This window comes from Salvia hispanica, chromosome 2, assembly GCF_029641045.1.
Source record: "Salvia hispanica isolate PSC_SH4W2 chromosome 2, Shi_PSC_v1, whole genome shotgun sequence".
Classification (NCBI taxonomy): Eukaryota; Viridiplantae; Streptophyta; class Magnoliopsida; order Lamiales; family Lamiaceae; genus Salvia; species Salvia hispanica.
The window spans coordinates 33,395,061-33,417,878 of NC_142693.1; the positions used below are offsets into that span (position 1 = coordinate 33,395,061).

The 22,818-nt window shown below is 35.1% G+C and overlaps 4 protein-coding genes across 5 annotated transcripts; 2 read left to right on the top strand and 2 right to left on the bottom strand.

The window, feature by feature from the left end:
* Positions 1 to 452: 452 nt before the first annotated feature.
* LOC125193219 (uncharacterized) lies at positions 453 to 1,517 on the bottom strand. The gene has a single exon (XM_048090982.2). The coding sequence runs from the start codon at positions 1,351 to 1,353 to the stop codon at positions 823 to 825; it is 531 nt and encodes a 176-aa protein (XP_047946939.1). The 5' UTR covers positions 1,354 to 1,517; the 3' UTR covers positions 453 to 822.
* Positions 1,518 to 3,212: 1,695 nt separating this feature from the next.
* Positions 3,213 to 9,028, top strand: LOC125200495 (uncharacterized). 2 transcript variants are annotated; one of them, XM_048098134.2, is made up of 18 exons: positions 3,213 to 3,369; positions 3,919 to 3,991; positions 4,370 to 4,413; positions 4,850 to 4,892; positions 5,017 to 5,235; positions 5,349 to 5,498; positions 5,869 to 5,937; positions 6,007 to 6,051; positions 6,247 to 6,326; positions 6,512 to 6,579; positions 6,656 to 6,722; positions 6,804 to 6,917; positions 7,489 to 7,562; positions 7,813 to 7,910; positions 7,985 to 8,044; positions 8,155 to 8,223; positions 8,315 to 8,368; positions 8,777 to 9,028. In XM_048098134.2, the coding sequence occupies exons 1-18, from the start codon at positions 3,275 to 3,277 to the stop codon at positions 8,855 to 8,857; spliced, it is 1,503 nt and encodes a 500-aa protein (XP_047954091.2). In that variant the 5' UTR covers positions 3,213 to 3,274; the 3' UTR covers positions 8,858 to 9,028. The 2 variants fall into 2 exon arrangements, with proteins under 2 accessions (XP_047954091.2, XP_047954097.2); XM_048098140.2 differs by having other exon boundaries at positions 6,515 to 6,579.
* A 1,008-nt stretch (positions 9,029 to 10,036) lies between these two features.
* Positions 10,037 to 18,804, top strand: LOC125200719 (Small GTP-binding protein). Its single transcript, XM_048098459.2, has 22 exons — positions 10,037 to 10,443; positions 10,676 to 10,852; positions 11,184 to 11,270; positions 11,746 to 11,802; positions 11,875 to 11,940; positions 12,871 to 12,933; positions 13,145 to 13,189; positions 13,347 to 13,447; positions 13,990 to 14,086; positions 14,616 to 14,687; positions 15,069 to 15,223; positions 15,304 to 15,361; positions 15,869 to 15,949; positions 16,034 to 16,120; positions 16,892 to 16,963; positions 17,054 to 17,188; positions 17,295 to 17,368; positions 17,462 to 17,549; positions 17,868 to 17,945; positions 18,039 to 18,114; positions 18,320 to 18,360; positions 18,486 to 18,804. Exons 1-22 carry the CDS (start codon positions 10,135 to 10,137, stop codon positions 18,579 to 18,581), a joined length of 2,115 nt encoding a protein of 704 aa, XP_047954416.1. The 5' UTR covers positions 10,037 to 10,134; the 3' UTR covers positions 18,582 to 18,804.
* On the bottom strand, positions 18,782 to 21,580 carry LOC125200720 (beta-1,3-galactosyltransferase 7-like). Its single transcript, XM_048098462.2, has 11 exons — positions 21,249 to 21,580; positions 20,727 to 20,823; positions 20,591 to 20,652; positions 20,243 to 20,454; positions 20,097 to 20,160; positions 19,944 to 20,016; positions 19,748 to 19,868; positions 19,564 to 19,651; positions 19,345 to 19,470; positions 19,148 to 19,257; positions 18,782 to 19,070 (listed from the first exon to the last, which is right to left on the bottom strand). Exons 1-11 carry the CDS (start codon positions 21,338 to 21,340, stop codon positions 18,922 to 18,924), a joined length of 1,194 nt encoding a protein of 397 aa, XP_047954419.1. The 5' UTR covers positions 21,341 to 21,580; the 3' UTR covers positions 18,782 to 18,921.
* Positions 21,581 to 22,818: the final 1,238 nt, after the last annotated feature.

Consider the following 22,818-nt stretch of genomic DNA (forward strand, 5'->3'; position numbering starts at 1 on the left):
ACCCCACATTCCACTAACTCATTCGACTCATATATTATTAAAAATTAATATATACAAATGGGACCTCTATTCCACTCGCGTATCATTTAAAATTAATATATACAAATGGAGCATCTATTCCACTAACTTTCTTCCATCCACTTTTCTTAATATTTCTTAAAATCCGTGCCGAATAGAAATGAGACTTCTATTCGTGGATGGAGAGAGTATTTCTTAAAATTCATGGTGTTTTAAAATATGACAAATTTTATGGGAAGAAGAGGGTACATATTTTGCCCTTTCTCAAGCGCCCCTGGGTTGAGCACTAGAGTTCGCGCTATTCCGATGTTTCTGCTTTATGTTTTTTTGGGTCCTCTTGTTTGTTACAGATTTGATGCTCGTCAACTTGTTGACTCTAACTTTTTCTTTTGAATACAAAAATCCTCTGTAGTACACATCCAAAAATATATAAATAGCCGAAGAAAAGAAGATTAAATTCCTTGTGTAACGAAAAACTGCGCCAAATCAAAATGATGATCCATTACTCATATCTGCTCTACAAGTCCAGCAGAGCTAGCTAGAACAATAAACATCAACGCCACTGCGGCAGACTAGATTTTCAAAATTCCAAAATTCAATTCCAGAAGAACAATCTTCATCTATCCAATTTATGTGTGTACGTGCATATATAGATATAAGATATCGCCTTCTCTGTTTCTTTCCGCCGTAATGTGACTCCATTGATGATCTGATTCATCAGTTTTTTGTATATAAGAGAGGCGAGAGCGATTACCTTTTGTATGTCGAGAGAGAGCCAATGTGCGCGTGATTAATTAGCCTCGTTCAAATATATTCAGAATGTACGATCGCATCCATGGTTTCCGATAACGATCCCGATCTGCACCTCCCAAATTTACTCTGCGGCGGCCGTTTTTCGATGATCTGCACATCCCACAGCAGCTTGTTGCCGGAATTGGGGAGGTGCGGGACATCGTGCGTGACGATGTTCCTCCACGGCGGTAGCCCGCCGACAGGGCGCAGGAAGTTGCCGCAGCACGACCGGAGCTTCACCTGCATCCCGTCGCGCATCGGCTCCCACTCGATCGACGGATCCGACGGCGACTCGCGCGACGTCTGCACCGCCTTCTTCGCCGTCACCCCGGGGAGGAGCGGGATGGTCGACGCCGCCAGATACGTTCCGAGGTAGCTCCGCAGCCGAATCGCGTCGCGATCAGCCACCATTTCCACCGTCCACAGCGATTGCTGCCGCGGCGATTCGTCCTGGATCACGCTCTCCTCGTCTTCCGCCGCGGTTAGGTATTTGTCGCGGTAGCTCACCATCCTGATTGATTTTGCCTTCCGGAATATATCCATTTTTTCTTCAGATCTGGAGAAATTGGAAGAAAAACTTGGATCGGTGTTGTTGTGAGGTGGAAATTAATCAATCGAATCGGAGCGAGAAGAAGTTGAGATATAATTTCATGTTATTTCTTCTCAGCCTCCTCTTCTGGTAGAGCTTCTACGTTCCAAAGCCAAACCATTTGGAAGAAGAAATGCATTTCTATTTTTGGAGGTATTTATTAAACTGGTTTCCATTTCTGTGCTATTGTCAAACTCACATGTAATTTTTTTTAGTTTATTTATTAGTAGTATTTATTTTTTGACTATCAAAATAACATGTGTATGTGCACTACGATTTCAGATTAATCAATAATTTAAGATTAAATCAACATACTATACTACATAACTCAATATTAACAATTTTACAGCAAAAAAAATTAGGTTAGGATCGAAGAAATGCCTTGATTTAGTTACGACCATGCAACCGGACCTTCTAATTCGTAAAAATGGCGTTAGACGACTGTACTAATTTTCTTCAAGAAACTGAAGTTGAAAGGATATATATTCACTACGGGTCGGGTGGAGTGTGTTATATTGTTAACTTAATACTTAATTACTAACTACAACTAAATAATAGTCATTAGATATTCAAATTAAAGGCCTAGATCATCAACCTGAAATGGCAATACGATCAAAAAAAACATCAATAAGACCATAGAATTAATTTCAAAAAATATCAATACGGGTATTAATGTCAATTAACTATATGTTTAGTTATAACTAACTTTTAAAAGAAATCCCAAAACTTTAAATTCATATAACATATATCAAATTAAAGATAATTTTATAAGGATTCCAACGATATCCTACATGCATATGCTCTGACGCCAAAATTTGAAAAAAAAAATCAAAATTTTTTAATTTTTTCGTACAGCAAAAATGTCAACATACTATATAAAATATATTAATATAATACATGTAGAATGTCAATATAAGCAATGGGTTAACATTCTTAAAGCATTGTGTTGACATTCTCAAAGCATTGTGCTGATATTTTCGAAACACTATATTGTCATTTTCATCCAAAAGCCTAATTTCGAGTTTTTTTTTAATCTTTTTTTATTTTATTAATAAAAATGAAAATTACACGTGGTAAATTGTAGACCAGACGTTTTCTAAAATTCTATGGCCTTAAATTAGTTGTAGTTAGCAATTAAATGATGAGTTAACAATTGATCACTCCCCCTATTATACATTGGTAAAAGAATTGTAAAACTAGCATTATTTCATTAATGCACATTTATTTTTATTTTTCTTGTTTTAATTATAACAATAATACTCATTCTTAATTAATTATTAGTATTATTTTGGATATTTATTTATTCACCGAAAATTCTAATTCCTAATTTTTAACCTGAATAGCAAATTCCATCTCTACCGATTTAAACCCAATTTCAGGGTATTCTATTAGTCCTACTATAGTATGATTTTTTTGTAGCAATGAGAATATCATTTTATGTCACATTTAACTTTTATTTTAGTTTTACACATTTTTTCTTTCAAATTAGATTATGCATAATTACCTAAGGTTCCTATTCCAATTATGATTATTATCAATGTTTCCAAATGTTGAAAATTGGAATAAGAAATGATTATGGAGGTTAATCATTTAAAAGAGTACAATTTTTGTTAATTTTTTTATAGTGATAAATATTAATTATAGTTCATTAATAAATAATTACTCGATGAAACAGTGGAAAATATATTAACACAAATATAAATATAGTTCATTAATAAATAATTACTCGATGAAACAGTGGAAAATATATTAACACAAATATATCTATGCTTAAAAAACCTACTCCTACTATTTTTTGCCCAAAAAGGTAATTTAACCAATTATTAGAGACGAAGAAAGTTGAGGTGCAAGGGAGAACATTTACAGAAGAGGGAAATGTCGTCAATCGAAGATGAGGAATTGCGTCGCCGGAAGCTGGAAGAGGCTCTCGAAGTCAAATCCCTCCGCCGTATCATTAGTGCTTATCTAAAGTATACACCTCTCCCACTCTCACTCGTGCTTCCGTCTTTCTTTTTCGTGATTAATCCTCTGAATTGTTCCTTTGTTTATTTGTATTTTCCTCTGCAATAGTCTGCGAAGTTGTAGTGATTGCTGGTGTTCTGTCTCTATTGTTATTGCTATTGTTACTTTAAGCTTGATGAATTGAGGATATGAAGGGTTAATTGGTACTGAACTCTTCTTTTGGTGAATATTGAAACATAATTTTCGGTGAATTTACGCTGCACGCGATGGTGGAGCAGTTGAGCTGTAGTAAATTCAACTGTTTAGTAACTTCAGTTGAGAGTGACGATAGATAGAATCAGGATCGTTATTGTGTTTACAGTAGTGGGCGCTGCCAATATATTCCTTGATGATTTGTTGATGAACTTCTGTAGTTGACTTGTATATTAGTATTTCATTTATGTTTTCATTGTCAGGTATAATGTTTCATTTCCAGTTTATTCATTATCATCTTTATTGCTTCAATGGATATGGATCCCTGTAATGTAGTTTTATTTTTTATTGGGCTCTGAACACAGCTATCCGGAGGCTGCTGAGGAAGATATCAAAAGATATGAAAGATGCTTCAGGAGGCTTCCTCTTGCCCACAAGGTCTCTTTCTAGTTAACAAATAGGAACAGGAGTAAAATTGTGAGCATGTTAACTATTTCAAGTGAAATATTATGTAGAATGCAAGGTTAAAATTTATGTTTTATATCTATGGTGATTGGTGAAGTATGTTGTAAAATGTAAAGTTTTGGTTTAGGTTATGCTTTCTGATGTGGTAAAGGACAATGAAGACAATGTTGGATTTTTTTGTGAATACACTGCTAATTCTTAATACTCCAGACAATGTTCTATATCTACCTGCAGTTTCGACTGATTACTTTGTGCTGCAATCTCTTACTTTACTTTGATTTATGTATGCATATCATGCAGTATGCCATAAATATAATTAGTTTCACCAATTTATGATTTTGGCTTTTGCAGGCACTGTTGTCACACCTTCCTCTGAAATATCAGAAACTCAGATGGTAAAATCTAGTATAGCATATCTCTGTTTTGAATACTTAGGATGAAGTTCTAATTAAATATTTATGAAATAAACAGAATAAGAAAATATAGAAATAGGAAGCATTCTGAAAATAGAGGTATCGATCCTCTCTTCGTATCTGAAAGTCTTGAGTGTGATGGAATAGCCTCCATCCTTGGCAGGCTATAACTATTTATAGTTAACTTGGGCTTAAATAACGTTATGAATAAATTACATGTTTGATATCTTCAAGTACCTTACCTTATATATTGGCATGTTTTTCAGTAGATAACTGCAAATACATTATCCCATTCATACCCTTGTACTAGATATATCAATATGTATCATGAAGAATATCAATGAAGGAGAATGGAAATATGGTACTACCTTTAAAGAATAATGTTTGGTGTGCTGATTCTGGTGTTATTTTCATGCAGGTGTGTTTCACAAAATTCTTATTTCATATTTGAAATGCTTAAGGTGATTCCTCATTTATTACTTGTTTGATTTGTATCTTGATCTGATTGTTTTTCCGCTGGGGTGTGGAAAGCTTGCATGTATATTTGGATCTTTCTGAAGCTACTCCACCTCTTGATTTTGGCAGGCCTTTGATCCCCCTATTGATATGAGTGTGGACACTGACATTGCTGAGGACCATACAATTGAAAATGCCCCAGTTAAACAACTTTCTTCTACTGAAATGAATCCTCATCCTTCTCAATCTGGCTCAAATAGCACCCTGCTACATAATGCAAAAGTTGATGCACTTAGCTCTGGGGAAGATGGAGCGAATGAGGCTCCTAAACCTGAAACTATCAACAAGGTCTCTCTTAACATCTTGGGTCATGCCCGTAGGATTTGTTTTAAATATTCTCTCTGGTTCAATTTGTTTATTTCCTTTTCATTATGAAATTTGACCTATGTAGATAACAACAGGAGAAGAAAATCCAATCATTGAGCGAAAACGTCGAGAATTGCTCTGTAGCCTCTGAACGTAATGGAATGGTAAAAGGTGGTGATGGCCATAATCATCAGACTGTTAACAATTCTCCACCATCATTTTCTACACATTGTTGTGATGGGCATGTAAGGCATTCTTTTCCAAGATTTTCTTTTTCAAGTAGATTACTCAATAGTCAATAACCCTCATGTTGTTTGCAATATTATTCAGTATTTTTAGTCTCTGTCCCCTTATTCTTTCACCGACTCACCTCTTCTAGCATTTCCCATGTACTTCTGTTTTTATGCTCTTCTTTTCTTTGAATTATCTTGTTGGGTTATCATGATTGTTTGTGATGAAATTTTTTAGAAATTGTTTTACCTTGACAAAGTCACAAGCATATGTTTTATGAATGCAAGAACTACAAAAGCTTGTGGACATAGTTTAGAATGCTACATTTATACTTGTTATTCTATTTTCTCATTAATAGTTTATACCCTGGATATGTTATTTCAGGCATCGCCATCGCCTGATTGGTTGGACCCATCATTGCAATTTCATGTTCCTTTGGCTGACGTAGATAAGGTCAGCTATTCTTTTTTATTTTGAGTATCCATCCATGCTTAAGATTTAAACTATCGTACTATATCCCAGGTTCGATGCATTATAAGGAACATTGTCAGAGATTGGGCAGCTGAGGTATTCATTTGTTTTTTCTTTTCATCTGTACAAAAAAGTTCTTTAAGTATAATTATAGTATACAATTTCTAACAATGGGGGTTATAGTATTGTGACTCAAAAGTCTAACCTCATTCAATAAAAAAATAAAAGCATTATATATATTTAAAGAATGGAAGTTTTGGATTTATCAGTTTTTCTCCTTGCTATGTTTAGGGTCAGAAGGAGCGCGATGAGTGCTATAGACCAATTCTTCAAGAGCTTGACCATCTTTTTCCAGACCGTTCCAGTGACAGGTATCATTTTTAACGGGACAGAGGGAGTACTATTAAGAATCTCTGGTGGTGTCAGGATACTCACAGATTATTTCGTCATGATATTTGTTCCAATCGAGCTTGACATTTATATTTATCGTAACAAATCTGTTGGCTGCTGTCTGGTGTTTTCTTTTGGTAATATTGATATCTTATTTCTTCTTAAGCAGTCCTCCTGCATGTTTAGTTCCAGGAGCTGGACTTGGGAGGTTGGCATTAGAAATCTCATGTTTGGGTATGCTACTGGAATACTCTTCATCTTTAGATGATAAAGTCTTTGCCTTCAGTGTGAGACTTTTGTTTTATGACAGGTTTCGTAAGCCAAGGGAATGAGTTTTCGTACTACATGATGATATGCTCCAGTTTTATACTAAATTAGTAAGTACCTCTGTTGTTATGAATTTATGATTCAATTCTTTCTAAATTTGGATCATTAGTGCTAATTAATTAGTTCATCAGCTCTCAAATTGCAGAGCAGTGGAAAATATATCCATGGATCCACAGTAATTGCAATTTACTTTCCGACATAGATCAACTTCGCTCTGTTTCTATTCCAGACATTCATCCAGCAAGGTGTTGATTTAAAATTAGTATTTAGTTTGTATATGCATTTTCCTATTTCTTTGTTTCTGTTTTACTGTAGCCATTTGCTTTATACAGTTAGTTTTTTCCGCCGCTTTTTGTCTGTATCTGTGCTTTTCAAAATACAAATTAAGATTTAAGACACCTAATTGATTACTTTGTCATAAGCTAACTGTTTAACATTTATTTACTTCAACAAATAAATGAACCTGCTGCTGTCCCTCACTAAGATATTATTATGTAATTTTTCCCAGTATGTGACCTTTGCTTTGTTCTATTGTAAAACTCCTGTGTATCAATCTGGTCACCTGCATACCTATTACCTTCACTTGTGATAATGATATGCTTGACTTTACTCTCTCTTGTTCTTCTGCTTTTTCCTACACTGCCACTAGATGGTTTTATTGATTGCAATTGCATGATAGCTCTTAATGATATTTTTGCTTCATATGTTCATACTGTAGCAAGCCGAACAGTAGCGAATGTTTGTAGTTTTTGGAAGTATCATGAGCCACTTTACACTTTTTCGGGAACTGGATTGTAATATTATCCTTTGGAACAGTGCAGGGATTACAGAAGGCTTCTCAATGTGCGGAGGTGATTTCGTTGAGGTCTATAATGATCCAAGTCAAGTAGGTAAGAAAAGCATAGGGAATCAGTATATGTTGAAGTAGATACTACTGTAATCTGAACTGCTTTGGGTACTGCTATTCCACAATTGAGCTTCATATGCGTTGTGTGGAGTAGTAAACGTATATTTTCCTTAGCAATTTCTCACAATTGAAGAAATGTGGATTATAAAACCAGTGGAAACTCAAAGCACAAGTCATGCAACTTTATGACCTGCTGTTAGATACTTGTCTTATTACGCTCACTATAATTTCAGGAGCCTGGGATGCAGTTGTGACTTGCTTCTTTCTTGACACGGCACACAATATTGTGGAATATATTGAGATAATATCTAAAATTCTTAAAGACGGGGGTGTGAGTGGTCTCTACTTATGATTGACGCCCCAAATCCTTCCTGCATGCATTTCTTATTCTGAGTGAATTGACAGGTGTGGATCAATTTGGGACCCCTGCTTTATCATTTTGCAGATGCGTATAATCAAGAAGATGTAAGTCTATTAATCTATTTGCACTCTTTCAAAAAAAGAAATGAAGAAATAAGTGTTACTCCATATTTCACTATTTGGGGCTCTCTCAATATGCTATCTGCTTTTACTAGGAGATGTCAATTGAGCTGAGCTTGGAAGACGTAAAGAGGGTTGCCTTCCACCATGGATTTGAAATAGAGGTATCATTGGATCTAGTTATGAACTTACTGAATCAAGACATTTTACTACTTTGACTTATTTCTTTCAACCATTTTTCTTTTCTGTAAACAGAAGGAATCAACCATTGCCACAACTTATACAACGAATCAAAGGTCGATGATGCAGGCAAGGGTTCCACATTCAGATTTGGTTGAACATATATGTGGTTATATACACATCGCTACTGCGGAATTCAGTTCAACATACTATAATAGTAGATAGCTAAGCAGAGATAAACTTACAATAAATCTCAAGTTAGAAGTAGCTTTAAAAGGATATTTGGGCCTTTTCTACTAACAGAACCAAACCTCAAAAGCAGTTCGATATTTAATGCTACTTAAACTGTTGATCTGCATAGTTCTGTCACACTATAACCACCATTGCACTCGTGGTGGCCGTTAGTATTGTTACTACTACCATTACATTTTCTGCTCTGCTGCTGCTGCTGATGTTTCTGTTTTGTGATGTTGATTGTTGTATGTTTGACAATTGACATGATGGTGCGATTAATTCATCTTCTTTATGTAACTGCAGAACCAATACTATGCTGCATTTTGGATAATGCGGAAGAAACCACCGACACCGACAAGTGCACCAGATGCGGCTGTTGAATAATGGGTAGTACACCTACGCTTAATGCTTATGTAATCCTAGCTGAAACGTTTGATGTTAGTGTGCTCTGTTTAGACCATAATGTTTCTACTGAGCTCTTACTGCACTTGAAATTTGGCCCACTATTGTTCGGATTTCAGGCTGAATCAAAGCGAAAGCAAATTAGATTTTTCAGTTTTTGGTGTTTTAAATTTACCAACTGGTAGTTTGTGTTGGTGTGTTTTTTCTCGCAAAAACTAGTCTAAATATATGACTATTCTATGATTTTGATTTGGAATACTAATATTTACGCTATTTTAGTGTCTTAAGAATATGAAACGCGGTCCATTTCCACCCCAAAATTGATGAAATTGTTAAATTTATTAGACAACCCATGTTTTACCAAATTATTCATTTAACAAAGTTGATTAATAAGTATTTATAATCCAAATAATTTGTACTTCCATATGTGTCCAAAATTTTCATTTAAATCAGTCTTATATTAATGGTTCCATTTTAGTTTTACCACTTTTAATAGAGGACCTCACAATCCATCAACTAATATTTATTCACATTATTATATTATATTATAAAATTAATTTATATAAAAATAAGATCTACATTACATTAACTTTTTCAACTCACTTTCTATTACATTTCTTAAAAATCGTGCATGGTCAAAATGGGATATATACTGGGGACGGATGAAGTAATTTAAATTATGAAGTAAGTTTGATCTTATTGTTTGCAATTGTGCTCTAATTGTTTGCAATTGTTATCTACATAAAAATGAGAATAAATGAATTTCTATAGACGAGAACATTGAGAATAAATGAAATTTGACGGGATTTGATATTTTATTTTCAAATACTTTCTCTTGTCTCATAAAAATAGGCTATTTAAGGTTGATACGAGTTTTAATGTCTAAATAGTAAAGTAAGATAGAAGGAGAAAAATAGTTGAAATTGCATAATTGGTGGTATTGGTGGTGAGGTTCATAAATGATATTATATATGAGCTATTTATATGGAACGAAAAAAAAAGAAATATTACTCCATGACTTTTTCTATAGTACGGAGGGAATATTAAAATATCAATTAAAATTTTGTGAGTTAAACCATCTTTCGAAAATAATCATTTATTCCTGGTCTAATAAAAAAAAATTACTTGTATTGCGGTATTTTACAAGAAGTCGAGAACGTTAGCCGTTGAGGCAATTGTTGTTGGTTTAATTTCGTGTGGCCTCAGCTGCTCCGATAAGACTAACACCAACCAAAACATTCATCCATTGAAGCGGCTAAATGGCGGCGGCAATCCCGGAGTTTTACCCCCCAAAGCTCGTTTTAGCCCCAAAATATCTCAGCCACCGTTCTCATGCCACTAATTTATCATCCTGCTCCTCCTATTTCAGCTCGACTAAACCTCAATTTCAGCTCCTTCGGAAAAACTATTCGTCTGCTGGCGAATTTCGCGTTTTACACAACATAAAGCGTCACAGTTTGAAGGTCTCCTGCCGCGCTACTGGCGCCGGCGTCCAGCCCAAAGGCGCCCCCCCTTCCCCCGCCGAAATTGAATCCGCTATTCGTGCGGGAAAAGACCGCCTTCTCAAGGTCCGCCCAATACACTTCTGCACTTAGTCATTAGTGTTACATGACCTGAACTCAAAATAATTCAATACAGTAAGAGATATGGATGAAATTGAACCGGAAAATGCACGTAAAAGCAATTATCCATGACAGAGGAAACTGAGGAATTGTGTGTGTGTGTGAATCAAATTTGTCAAGCTTCCGTTGTGAAATAGCTGCTGTACTGAGTGAATGCAAATGTGTATTTACACTGCAGGTGCCCTCGTCGAATATTAGGAATTTCTGCATTATAGCACATATTGATCATGGAAAATCAACGCTGGCGGATAAATTACTGCAGATGACTGGCACCGTGGAGACCAGAGAAATGAAGGAGCAATTTCTCGATAATATGGATTTGGAGAGGGAAAGAGGCATCACTATCAAATTGCAGGTTTTTTGTCTCTCTATTACTGCTTTTACAGATAATGCTTTGTTGGTTGAATAGGAGTAGTATTTTTTTTTAAATGAACTTTCCTTTTCTGCTATACAGAAGCTTGAATATCAACATTTCATCTGACTTCTCCTTATTTTATTGTGAAAACATTTGCCTTATATGTTTTCTTTGATGATCTGTTTTCTTCAGTTTTATGTTCAAGTCTATGTATGTAAAATCTAAACTGAGAAGCATCTAGAATATGGTCGTTCCTGTCAATGTGATCAATCTTGCAAGCAAGTCCTCTTAATACCCAAATTCATAAAAAATGTTTGTCTTTGTTACATAGGCTGCACGGATGCGTTATGTTCATAACAATGAACCTTATGTCCTGAATCTTATCGATACACCTGGTCATGTTGACTTCTCCTACGAGGTATGTGTCTGGAACCACATAAGAATAATTCTGTTGAAAAGTATTAATAAACTTTGTTTGTCTCTAGAGATATTGGTAGATTGTAGTGGATATGCTAATGAATAGACATCTAATTCATTCAACTTGCCAAGGAAATATAACGAAAATGCCTTATCTGCAGTTGGAATGGTTTTCCAATTTAAGCACTTATTTTTATCATTATATTATCAATGATTGGTAAGCAGTCTCCTAAAGTAAAAGCCTTTGAGTAGTTACTGTGCTACTTCTTCCTTTCAATTGTGTTTCTCTTCATAGTATGAACAATTCCTGAATATGGGAAAACTGTTGTTTTCATGGAAGAGCACGACATCCTTTTATTTTCATGGAGATCACAGATGACCTGTTAATTTGCAGTTCGTGTAGTCTAGTTCCTTCGTTGAATTGCTAGGAGTATGTGTTTATTTGGTGTCATATCATGATTTGTGAATATTTTCAGGTTTCTCGCTCTCTTGCTGCCTGTGAAGGAGCTCTTCTTGTTGTAGATGCCTCCCAGGTGCTTCAGGATTCTTTTCTCATTTTTATAATCCAGTTTCTCTCTCCTCCTATCTTATACATTCTCTTTTAGGGGGTGGAAGCCCAAACATTGGCCAATGTGTATTTGGCCTTGGAAAACAACCTTGAAATCATACCAGTAAGTTGCTACTTCAATGACTATTCTTTCCATCATTTGAGTTATAGTGATGTTAGAAGCTATTCATTGCCCTATGCGGAAGTTAAAACAAAGTGCTTGATATTGTAATTGCAGATTTATATGCACTTCTTCTTTATAAGACAAATTGATGCAGGTTTTGATAATCTGAGCTTGCAAACCACAATTTATAATACTACTTAGAAGTAACTTAAGTATGATTAGCTGATATGGACTAGAAGAAGTTACTTCAAAATATGGACGAGAAGAAGTCACTTCAAAAAAAGGCAACCAAAAAATAGGAAATCTCATTCACTAAAGTGGACTAAAAAGTAAATGTAATCAGTTTACTGTGATATTGATATTTTCAACAAGGGATTTAATCTCATTCATGGGGGAGGGAGGAGTACAGAGCAGTGGTTGATGAAGTAGGCTTTATGGTCTTACAACATTAAATGCAGTTATTGTCAGATTGAAGTCAATCTGACAGTGTTCTCTGATTACTGAAGCACAATGAATTTATCAAGGGAATTTTTCATTTGTAGGTTCCATCTTTAGCAAAATCTTATCACCGTAGGAATTCTATTTTTCTGGTAGTGTGAGGTTTTTTCCATTAGAAACATATACTTTATAGTTTAGGGGTGCGTTATATTGCTAACTATTTAAGTTGCTAACTCTGCTAACTCATCAATGTAGTGTATTAAAAATGTCAACACATAATATCAACACATTATATTGAAGTTCAACAAAATCATGTGTTGACATTTTAATGTCATTGTGTTCACATTTTTAATACATCGCATTGATGAGTTAGCAAGTTAGCAATTGATCACACCCCTTATAGTTTATACCTAAATCTTAAATTGAGTTTATCCAATGTGTTTCAGTTGTCTGAATCACCCCCCCCCCCTCCTCGCGGCAATTGTTTTATAGGTTTTGAACAAGATAGATCTTCCAGGTGCAGAACCCGAACGTGTTTGCCGAGAGATAGAAGAGGTTGGTTGGTGTGGTTCAGTGGTTGTGCACAAACAAGAGATTTTTGTTCTCTTCACCAATGAGACTATTCAATATTTCTGGGCTCATAATTTTGTCTTGGCAATATATAACTTTAAAACATTTCCCTCTTGATTTTATGAGGTTATAATTAAGGTAATCTTAAATTGTGCTGAAAAGTAAACAATCTTAATAATTTTTCCCATCTTCATAGGTTGTGGGTCTTGATTGTAGTGATGCAATTTACTGCTCAGCAAAGGTTAGTACTGTCTCCTCTTTTTTCTTGTTGCCCATTATGTAACTGTAAAAAATATATTGGCACTTTCAATATCACATGCAAGTGGAAAGGGATGTGTTAAGGATTCTCCATTGTGCATATATGGTTCGTACAAATATTATTTGTTGTTATCTTGTAGGAAGGAATAGGCATCACTGAGATATTAAGTGCAATTGTTCAAAAGGTCCCTCCTCCTCCAGACACTGCAGAAAGGCCTTTGAGGGCTCTCATATTTGATAGGTATCTTATTTAGGTACTATGATCAAACTTCTTGTAATTAAATTTGCGTGCGTATATTTTATTGCAAAGTTGAGAAAATCAAAGTATCTAAATGTTCCACTAATCTATTTAGTATGTATACATATTATTAGCATGATTGTTTCTGTTTTGATTACTCCACCCCCACTCTACAATTGGAAAGAGATAGCCACATAGCCCACCATCAAGTACCACTACCTCTAATTAATCACAATTTAATCACCTTTTTATTTGTATCTTTTCTGGCTTGCTGAGATTTGCTTAAATGTTTCTGTTGATGAAAATATCTTGTCAAAAGTCAAATGTTTTGTTGGAAATTTAGTAGGCCTTGATATAAAGCTCCCAATTTTTTTCTAAAGAGAATGTAATTGTTCTTAAGCAAAAAATAAGTAGATGACGAGATAAGTGGTTCATTCATCAATTTATGTGTATATTTGTCTAACACACTTGTTGGATTTGATCTTACTTTGATTATGGGTCTCCGGAGCTACTGATAGCATATGGTTTCACAAACACTTTTGCAGTTACTACGATGCTTACAGAGGAGTCATTGTATATTTTCGACTGATTGATGGGTGTATAAAAAGAGGTGACCGGATATTGTTTATGGCCAGTGGAAAGGTAGCAAATGTCCTTGTAGTAGCTTGCACTTATGTTTGTTGTTTTTCATGAGGTGGCTATTAGGTATAAGGAGTTGTTTCCTAGGATTGGCCATCTTTCTACATTGCTCTTTCTCACTCAGACTTTCATAAAGAGTGTTCAGTGAATCAGGCCAATATTGGATTGTACCACATTCAGTGATTAATTTTTTCCTAATCTAGGCAGTCTGATTTTCGTAAAAAAGGCGAAGTTGTTATGTGGGATCATTGTTCCAGTCCTTATCGGCCTTTGAGATTATTGCAAAAAAATATCTACTCTCTGATATAATTTCTAGTATCCTTGTTACTTTGTCCTTTTTTGGTTAACTCAACTTCGTTTATCTGAATTCTAATTTTGGTTGATAAATTAAGTCAGTCCATTATTATACAATAAATAGTATACCATTGTACGTAATTCTTATCTAAACATTGTAATGAGACTTCATGTCATTTCTATTGAACTCATGTAAAACCTGTTTATATGCCAGCTCACTGTTGAATTTCGGTTGCAGGATTATTATGCTGATGAAGTTGGATTTTTATCTCCGAACCAGTTGCAAGTTGATCGGTTAAATGCTGGAGAGGTGGAAATCTAATCTGGCCACTAAAGAATACACATAAAAGAAAATTTGTAGCGGCAAAAATGTTGATCTAATCTATGATTTAAATAAAAAATATGAACAAACCTTATCCACAAGTCCAAAACAAATCTTGATATAAAAAATAAATTCTTAAATTTCGATCGGTATAGTCAACACTGAATGCATCTGCTCTTAAGTGAAGTAGTGAACTCATGAAAAATCAATCGGTTCTTGTAAACCGAACATATGATTTCAACTGAAATCGAACTGACTGTAAATTCAGTTTGATGTTCGGTGTTGGTTTGGTTGTACTCACTCCTGCTATTCTTCACCATTTCAATCTTTTGCATTTCATTTTAACTGTTTAATTTTCATTCCTTTCAGGTGGGTTATCTTTCGGCTTCCATAAGATCAGTGGCAGATGCTAGAGTGGGTGATACAATCACACACTATAGCAGAAAGGCTGAAGAATCTCTTCCTGGATACAAGGAGGTCACACCAATGGTCTTCTGTGGCCTGTTTCCTGTTGATGCTGACCAGTATTTATCTTTTACTCCTTTTTCACTTTTACAATCCATACATATGTTGAACTGCATTGTTTTCTAACCTTGTTACATAGGTTTCATGAGTTGCGTGATGCTTTAGAGAAATTACAGCTTAATGATTCTGCTTTAAAGGTAGGCATGCTTCTTTTAAATGATTAGATTTTTACATGTTTGTGTCTAGGTATCTTAACTTACGTCTTGAACTTACTGGAAGACTAGTTACTGAAAATAATAAGGCTGTCGATTTTCACATTATTTCAAAAAATTGTCATTATTTATAATGCTTTTTATTTTCCCATTGAGGACAAGAAGGTCCTGTCATGAAGGGTTTATTTTGGTGATTTTTATACTGATTTAAGGGGAACCATGTTGCAACATTTCACCCATTATACAGTATAAGGACATGGTCCTGGTGTTTCTTTTTCAAATTTGATATACTGTTCAAATGTTTTTGTACAGTTTGTAATGCCTTTTGCATTACTTTGAGAAAGTAAGTTTTTCATTGTCTTAATCCAATTAAATTTTGCTGAGTCATCTGTTTCTGAAGTTTAGATCGTGGTTGCCTATTAGCTGAGATACTTCTATGTAATAGATGTGCTCCTTGGTAAAATCTCCCAACAGCTTCAGTTTGTTTTGTAGTTTGAGCCGGAGACCTCAAGTGCCATGGGATTTGGGTTTAGATGTGGATTCCTTGGTCTTCTTCATATGGAAATTGTTCAGGTTAGAATTTTCTGACTTTTCCTTGCCCTTCCAAACTAGTTTATGTATGCTTGCAATCTTGTATTGATAAATTCAATTCTGCAGGAAAGGCTGGAACGTGAGTACAATTTGAGTTTAATAACCACCGCCCCAAGTGTGGTCTACAGAGTGACTTGCACAAGTGGTGATATTGTAATTTCCACATCCCATGCTTAATTGCCTATTATAGTTTGCTAATTCCCTTTTGGATTCCTCTACTCTATTCCTTTTTCAAGACGCTTATCTCATTTTGAAGCTGCTGAAGTATTTACTGTTCTGGAAACAAGTATCATGCTCTAGTTGTGTCATTGTTGATAATTTCAGCATTAACCCGTGTATTTCCTGAGCATGTACTCTTTTGTCTGTTATTTCTTTTATTAGCTGAAATGCTTTTGTATAATATCAAGCCGATCCATGACTTAATCTGGATGTAGCTTGCATACAAATCTAGTTATTCATGGAACATTGTAGTAGGAGAAAATAGTAAACCAGCCAGATTTTAGACATTGTTAATAAAAAAAGATCAGTGGTAGGTCCTTGTCTGGAATGATCGGTCACATATGGTATCAAACTTAAAAGTAAATATATTATCGAAAAAGAAAGAATAATGATTGGGCAATAACTACGTTGAAATTTTTTTTATATATCAGCATCAGTTGGCATGTGAGCCTTTTAGGTACTGAGTAAATGATTGAGAAGGTGGTGTGACCTAGTTAGACACTATTGAAGTTTGTAGAACTGTTCAACTTCTTAGGTGGACTTCGTTGCTTAGATATTCTGTTTCATTGGGCATCATATTTCAATAATTATTCTCTTGCAATTACTAAATGATTGTGACCCACTTGTTCTAGTGTTTCTTCTAAGTTTACAACATTGTTTGAACATTTTCTTCATATATCACATCCTTCTGATGATCTGATCTAGGTCGAATGCTCAAATCCATCCTTACTTCCTGAAGCTGGCAACAGAAGGTTAATTGAAGAGCCATATGTTAAGGTTGTCTGAATTTCTAATAGCCTATTTATGGTCCCTACCACACAGTATTCATCCTGTTTCTTGAGGATAAAATTGATGTTTCTTGTATAGATAGAAATGCTCACTCCAAAAGATTATATTGGTGCACTTATGGAGCTTGCTCAAGACCGGAGAGGAGAGTTCAAAGAAATTAAGTTCATTACTGAAATTAGGGCATCACTTCTTTATGAGTTACCCCTGGCTGAGGTATTCTCTTGGTGAAAAAGATATAGTAGCCATTGATATTAAAATGAAGTTACACTTGTTTTGGAGATGCCATATATTTCAATAACTTGTACGGCTCATTCTGTAGATGGTAGGTGACTTCTTTGATCAGCTGAAGTCGAGGAGCAAAGGCTATGCTAGCATGGAGTACTCCTTCATTGGGTAATTCAATGTGATATGAGCTGAAATTGATCTTGTGGTGACTTTCCATAATGTACATGACCTCACAATAACTATATTCAAATATATAAACAGGTACAGGGAGAGTGACTTAATAAAGCTTGACATTCAAATTAACGGGGAGCCGGTAGAGCCTTTATCAACTATTGTGCATAAAGACAAGGTAAGCAACTTCTTTTCTTATTGTTTGAGTCGCTAAAGTTGAGTCATTCATTATGCAATCAGGACCTGTTTCAAGATTGTTATATTGTCAATATATTTTAACAGATTTGTAGTTTAATTTTTAACCTACAGCTATCAATTTCTTTGGTATAAGGTTTATGAGTTGCTAAATCTTAGCATTTTTTATTTAATGATAGTGTCAATACTATGAAACTATTTCCTTGTACCAGAAAAGATATTCACCATTCTCACTTATATAAATATTATCCATTCTCCATACTCATTTCATTTTACAATTAAATCGCGCTCTCATTTTCAGGCTTATGCTGTCGGAAGAGCTTTAACTCAAAAATTGAAGGAACTAATTCCAAGACAAATGTTTAAAGTGCCAATCCAGGTATCATTCACAATTTTCATTTTTCTTTATATCGTTTTTTTCTTGTTGTATTAATTATAAACCATAATTCTGTATTTGTTTTGAGCTCGGCAGGCATGCATAGGCGCCAAGGTGATTGCTAGTGAAGCTTTATCTGCTATCAGGAAAGACGTTCTTGCCAAATGCTATGGTGAGATTACCTCCCTCGCTATAGAAGATTAATATGATTTCCTTTTCTAAGGTCTGATGCCCTTGAACACGTACAATATGTCGAATCACCTTGGTAGATGTTTTGTTTTATTTCATTTCCAGCACTCTATGGATACTCTCTTAGAAAATATCTTTTATTCCCCAATCATGCCGCATTCTTGATTTGTGTTTTGCTTTTCATGAAGGTGGGGACATCTCAAGAAAAAAGAAGCTTCTGAAAAAACAGGTGAATTATGTCTGCTTTATTTGCCTTGTTATCATATCACACTTTCAAGAAATTTCCATGTGCATTGTGCTCTGAAACATGTTATGTAGTGGTTGATCATTTGCTTTGGTATGCTTCCAACTCAGGCCGAGGGAAAGAAGAGAATGAAAGCAATCGGTAAGGTCGACGTACCACAAGAAGCATTCATGGCAGTATTGAAACTTGAAAAGGAGGTATTGTGATTTTGCATCCACGTTGTGTATAGAAAATCTCAGGTTATATCATTCCGAAGCAGCATTCATCAATCGGAGATATATATAAAAAAAATGTATTAGTGGTAATGAATCTCAATGTTTTTGGAAGATATTCATTTATTGGAAAATTGCTTATTAGTTGGTGTATACACGCCAGTACAAGAAACAAGAAGCAGCAATGGGAAAAGTAATTGCATTTCAAAATACCTTATTCATCTTCTTTCTCAATCTTCCCAATTCGTTTCAGCTTTGAACATTGCTTTATATATGTACTTCTCCGTCATCAAGCTTTCCTCCTTGTGAGTGTATTCGAATTTACAAGGTTTGCCTAGACGAGCGCATTCCAAAGAGTGGAAGCATCTTCAGCACAGATAGAGTGAACTCCCTTGATTCTCTCCACAGATTTGCAAATGCCACTGCAGCTCCAGTCGAACGACGCTACACAAACATTGCCCGCCTGTGCTTTCTGTTCACAGTCTGCACTTACCACAACCAAATTCTAATTACCTTCAACATTTAAACACAAAAATCATAGAAACTGGTGGAATCTGTACCGGGTGGAGTCCCACAGCACATGCTGCGATCATCTACATGCTCGACTTCAAGACCGATAAACCATGCTCCAAGCGACACATCTTCATTAGCATACTTGTGCAGGATTTGTCTGACGATGTTCACAGTTAACACGGCTTATCAGGGAAAAAGCAATGCAAGTTTTGATAGGTGGGTAAGAGGTTGCTTTCAGTCTTACTGGTTGACTGACACATATTTAGCCAGATCCCTTGATATGGCATATATCTGCCCAGTAGCGTGTCGAAAGTACGTGTTCCCTGGGTCCCCGAACTTCCAGTGCTCGGGCTCATGGTACTTTAGATTCCTTTTAAAAAAGAAATACGTAAAATGGAGCTACGGTTTTGTGTTCAAAATATAACGACGGATGAAATGGCAGAGAGAGTTAAGCAGCAAATACTTCTGATGAAGAACTGGTCCCGACTTCATACATCCTATATATACTCTGGGTTTGGAACGATGACGTGCCAGCGTTGCAGCTAATGTGCCTGCATTATACTCATCAAACAAATTTAACTACGTGTAAAGTACTTAAAAGTCATGTAACATGTTTATGAAAGGAAGAAGAAAGAAGTATTGCATACCCAAATTGACATGAACATCATCATCCACTTTGACAAAGAACTCAGCATCCCATCTTTCTACAGCAGCAGAGAAGAATGATTTTGTCTTTGCTGATAACTCGTGATACCCTTCAACATGATTCTTGAATATGAAATACTTATCAGTATCCACTACAAAATTTTAACTGCATGCACTGGGAAGGTATTAATTCCTTACAAGCCTAATAAAGTCATAGTGCTGGCTCTCCTCAGAGTCGAGTGCACGGTCCAAAATACTGTTGGATGTTGCACTGAACAATATGAAAGATGTTACACAGGGGATTCTCTATTAAAAAAATTAAGACTTGCATTTGAAGAACTTAAGACTAACCTGTGACCAATCATGAAACGAACCACGATACCCTTCTCTGCTTCAAGTTGTAACAGACTTTTACCTGATTAAACATTCAGAACTTTGTAAACATAACAGATATCAGTACAATCAATATATCAGTGTTTATGATGAACAAAAACAACCTCTAGGCATCCATGTTTCTCTGATAGAATCACGCCTCCTTCTGCCACTGAATGCTGTGTTTATACCTATGACCATAAACACTTTTTTTCTCATCACAGCATTTCCAGCAAATGTGGAATTACCATTTAAATTCTCAAAATTTCCCAATTTGCGATGTTTCTTGTTGGACGGAAGCTCCATGCGTAGCTTGGCAACAGAAGAATCCAAAGATCTGAAAGACCACACAATTATGACTTACTAAAACCATAAAAGAACTTAGTATCACTCAATCTCTTCTATCACCACCAATCACAGCAATTACAAGAAATTTGAGATTATTATCTAGAGATGTGCTTTATCTGACTCACTGTATTGCCTCATGTGCTTTGCTGAACTCTTTGATCACTTCCTCATCAGGAATTAGTTTTACCTAAGCATTACGCAATACATTAAGAATCAAGCAGCTGTTGCCTGCTGGTTTATGAAATATGAAATGAACTCCACCTTATCAGAGACACATTCATCCAAAGTAGCCTCAAATTCACCCAAACGTCGTCTTGTGAAAAGAAGTCCATCTTCTAATTGCAAATCAATCCACATTCTGCATTACAGAGTAATCCATTAAATATGTAAAATTACACAAATAAACCAATATTGTGAGCAGCATAACTGTATAGCAACAGAAAAATCAGCTACTCCTCTAATCAATCTTCAATGAGAAACGAAACTCATCACAAATCAACTCACTTCTCCATTGTTAATACATACCACACACCAGTAAGTATCCTAATGCATGAAGAAGCATCAATAAATTCATGTTGCTGAAACAATTAGATCATCAAACTTAATTAAGCATCAACACACGCACACATAATAAATTCATGTTGCTGAAACATTTAGATCATCAAACTTAATCAAGCATCAACACAAACACACACACATAATAAATTCATGTTGCTGGATCATCAAACTTAATTAAGCATCAACACAGACACACAAACACGCACGATCGAGATTTGTGAAAACCTGTTGCTGAAGAGAATGCCGAGGCCAAAGCTGATGAGGCAGAGGACCATAATCCATCGCATAGACACTTTCCCGCGGTTCCTGCTCGTCATTTCCGCCCTCGATCGTACGGATAAACACCTCTTTTTTTTTTCGGAACACGATATTTCACAGGAAGAAAAAAGAGAGAAAAAAAATAACTCAAATCAGAGACCTGTATGTATTATCGCAGTGGACTGCAAAAACGGCGATGATCGATACGTTGATATTGCGTTGGGGTTGATGGTGGTGTGGAAATCGGAAGGTTGGAGCTGCGACGATGCCAATGCGATTCCATTAACGGATTACTTCGTTTAAACTGACCATTTTCATGTTTTTTTATGAGTTATCATATTGTTATTAAATAGTTCGGCAAAAATCATTTTCGTCGCCCACTCCGCGAGTAATTTCCTTAATTATTATTATTATTATTATTATTATTATTAGTTAGCATTAGCATTAGGCATAACAGATGCTAATATAGTTGTATAATTAAGAGGGTGTTCGGTTTGCAACATTGTATCCCAGATTAAATATGTAATGTGTTTGGTTCATGAAATTCAATCTCACAATTCAATCCTAGATGGATAATCATGGGATAATTAGTCATAGCTAACTATTTATGACTAAAATAATCTCACAATTCAATTCTAGATTGTATTTTGGTATTATGTTATCTAGGAAACCGAACATCACCTTAGTGTTAATACTATTACTACCTTCGTCACACAGTAAGATTCCACTTTTGTCATTTTGATCCGTCCCATAATAAGATACTTTTGCTATAAATGGTAGATATATCATACATTCCACTAATTCATTTCACTTATGTTACTCTTAATTCATTATATTTTTCAATTCACTTTTATTTATATTTCGAGTCAAATGTAGACTCTTATTGTAGGCATGAGGTAGTAATTAGTATCTTGGTCTAAACTTTGCACGTGTTTGACAAATATGTTGCTGTGGAATTTAATTTTATTGACGTATCCCGCGGGAACACGATTGAATTAATATTTGTTGTGTAATTAATTTGATGGATTAGTGATGTGATATATTCAAATAGATGATACAAACCACGTTAACATCTCATGCAAAATTGAAGGCCGTATTGCTAGAAAATATAGTCATTTGAAAATAACAATTTCATTTCATTTAGTCTCTCTCTAAAGACTTTGTTTTTTCTATCCTTTTCATTTTTTTGAGTGTATATTTTAGTCTAGCAAGAGAAACAAAAATGGAGTAAATAATGTTTTCTTATTTATCATGCGATGGTAATTACTCAAATCCTCCAATCTATTGGTTGGGTATGGGATATTTACGGGGCGGACGCAGAAATATTTATCGATAAAGATTAAAATTTCTAAATTTTATTTTAAAGTATATTTTTAAGTAATTTAGATAACTTGTAGGAGCTTTTATATTATAATTTACACTAAATTTGAAGAAAATTTTAAAATAATTAGAAGAAAAAAACATAAAAAAATATTCATTGAGGGCTTAAACCCCTCCCTCAATACACATGGGTCCGCCCATGGATATTGAACGAGAT

Excerpts from the sequence above, each read along its gene's own strand:
- LOC125200719 (XM_048098459.2), top strand. The coding sequence starts at position 10,135 with ATGGCGGCGGCAATCCCGGAGTTTTACCCCCCAAAGCTCGTTTTAGCC. Across the intron at positions 10,853-11,183 it reads GCATCACTATCAAATTGCAG|GCTGCACGGATGCGTTATGT; the intron begins GTTTTTTGTCTC and ends TTTGTTACATAG. Across the intron at positions 16,121-16,891 it reads CTTGCACAAGTGGTGATATT|GTCGAATGCTCAAATCCATC; the intron begins GTAATTTCCACA and ends GATCTGATCTAG.
- LOC125193219 (XM_048090982.2), bottom strand. The coding sequence starts at position 1,353 with ATGGATATATTCCGGAAGGCAAAATCAATCAGGATGGTGAGCTACCGC.
- LOC125200720 (XM_048098462.2), bottom strand. The coding sequence starts at position 21,340 with ATGACGAGCAGGAACCGCGGGAAAGTGTCTATGCGATGGATTATGGTC. Across the intron at positions 20,824-21,248 it reads GGCATTCTCTTCAGCAACAG|AATGTGGATTGATTTGCAAT; the intron begins GTTTTCACAAAT and ends TCTGTAATGCAG. Across the intron at positions 20,455-20,590 it reads AAAGCACATGAGGCAATACA|ATCTTTGGATTCTTCTGTTG; the intron begins GTGAGTCAGATA and ends GTGGTCTTTCAG.
- LOC125200495 (XM_048098134.2), top strand. The coding sequence starts at position 3,275 with ATGTCGTCAATCGAAGATGAGGAATTGCGTCGCCGGAAGCTGGAAGAG. Across the intron at positions 6,327-6,511 it reads CCAGACCGTTCCAGTGACAG|CAGTCCTCCTGCATGTTTAG; the intron begins GTATCATTTTTA and ends TTTCTTCTTAAG. Across the intron at positions 6,580-6,655 it reads ATTAGAAATCTCATGTTTGG|GTTTCGTAAGCCAAGGGAAT; the intron begins GTATGCTACTGG and ends GTTTTATGACAG.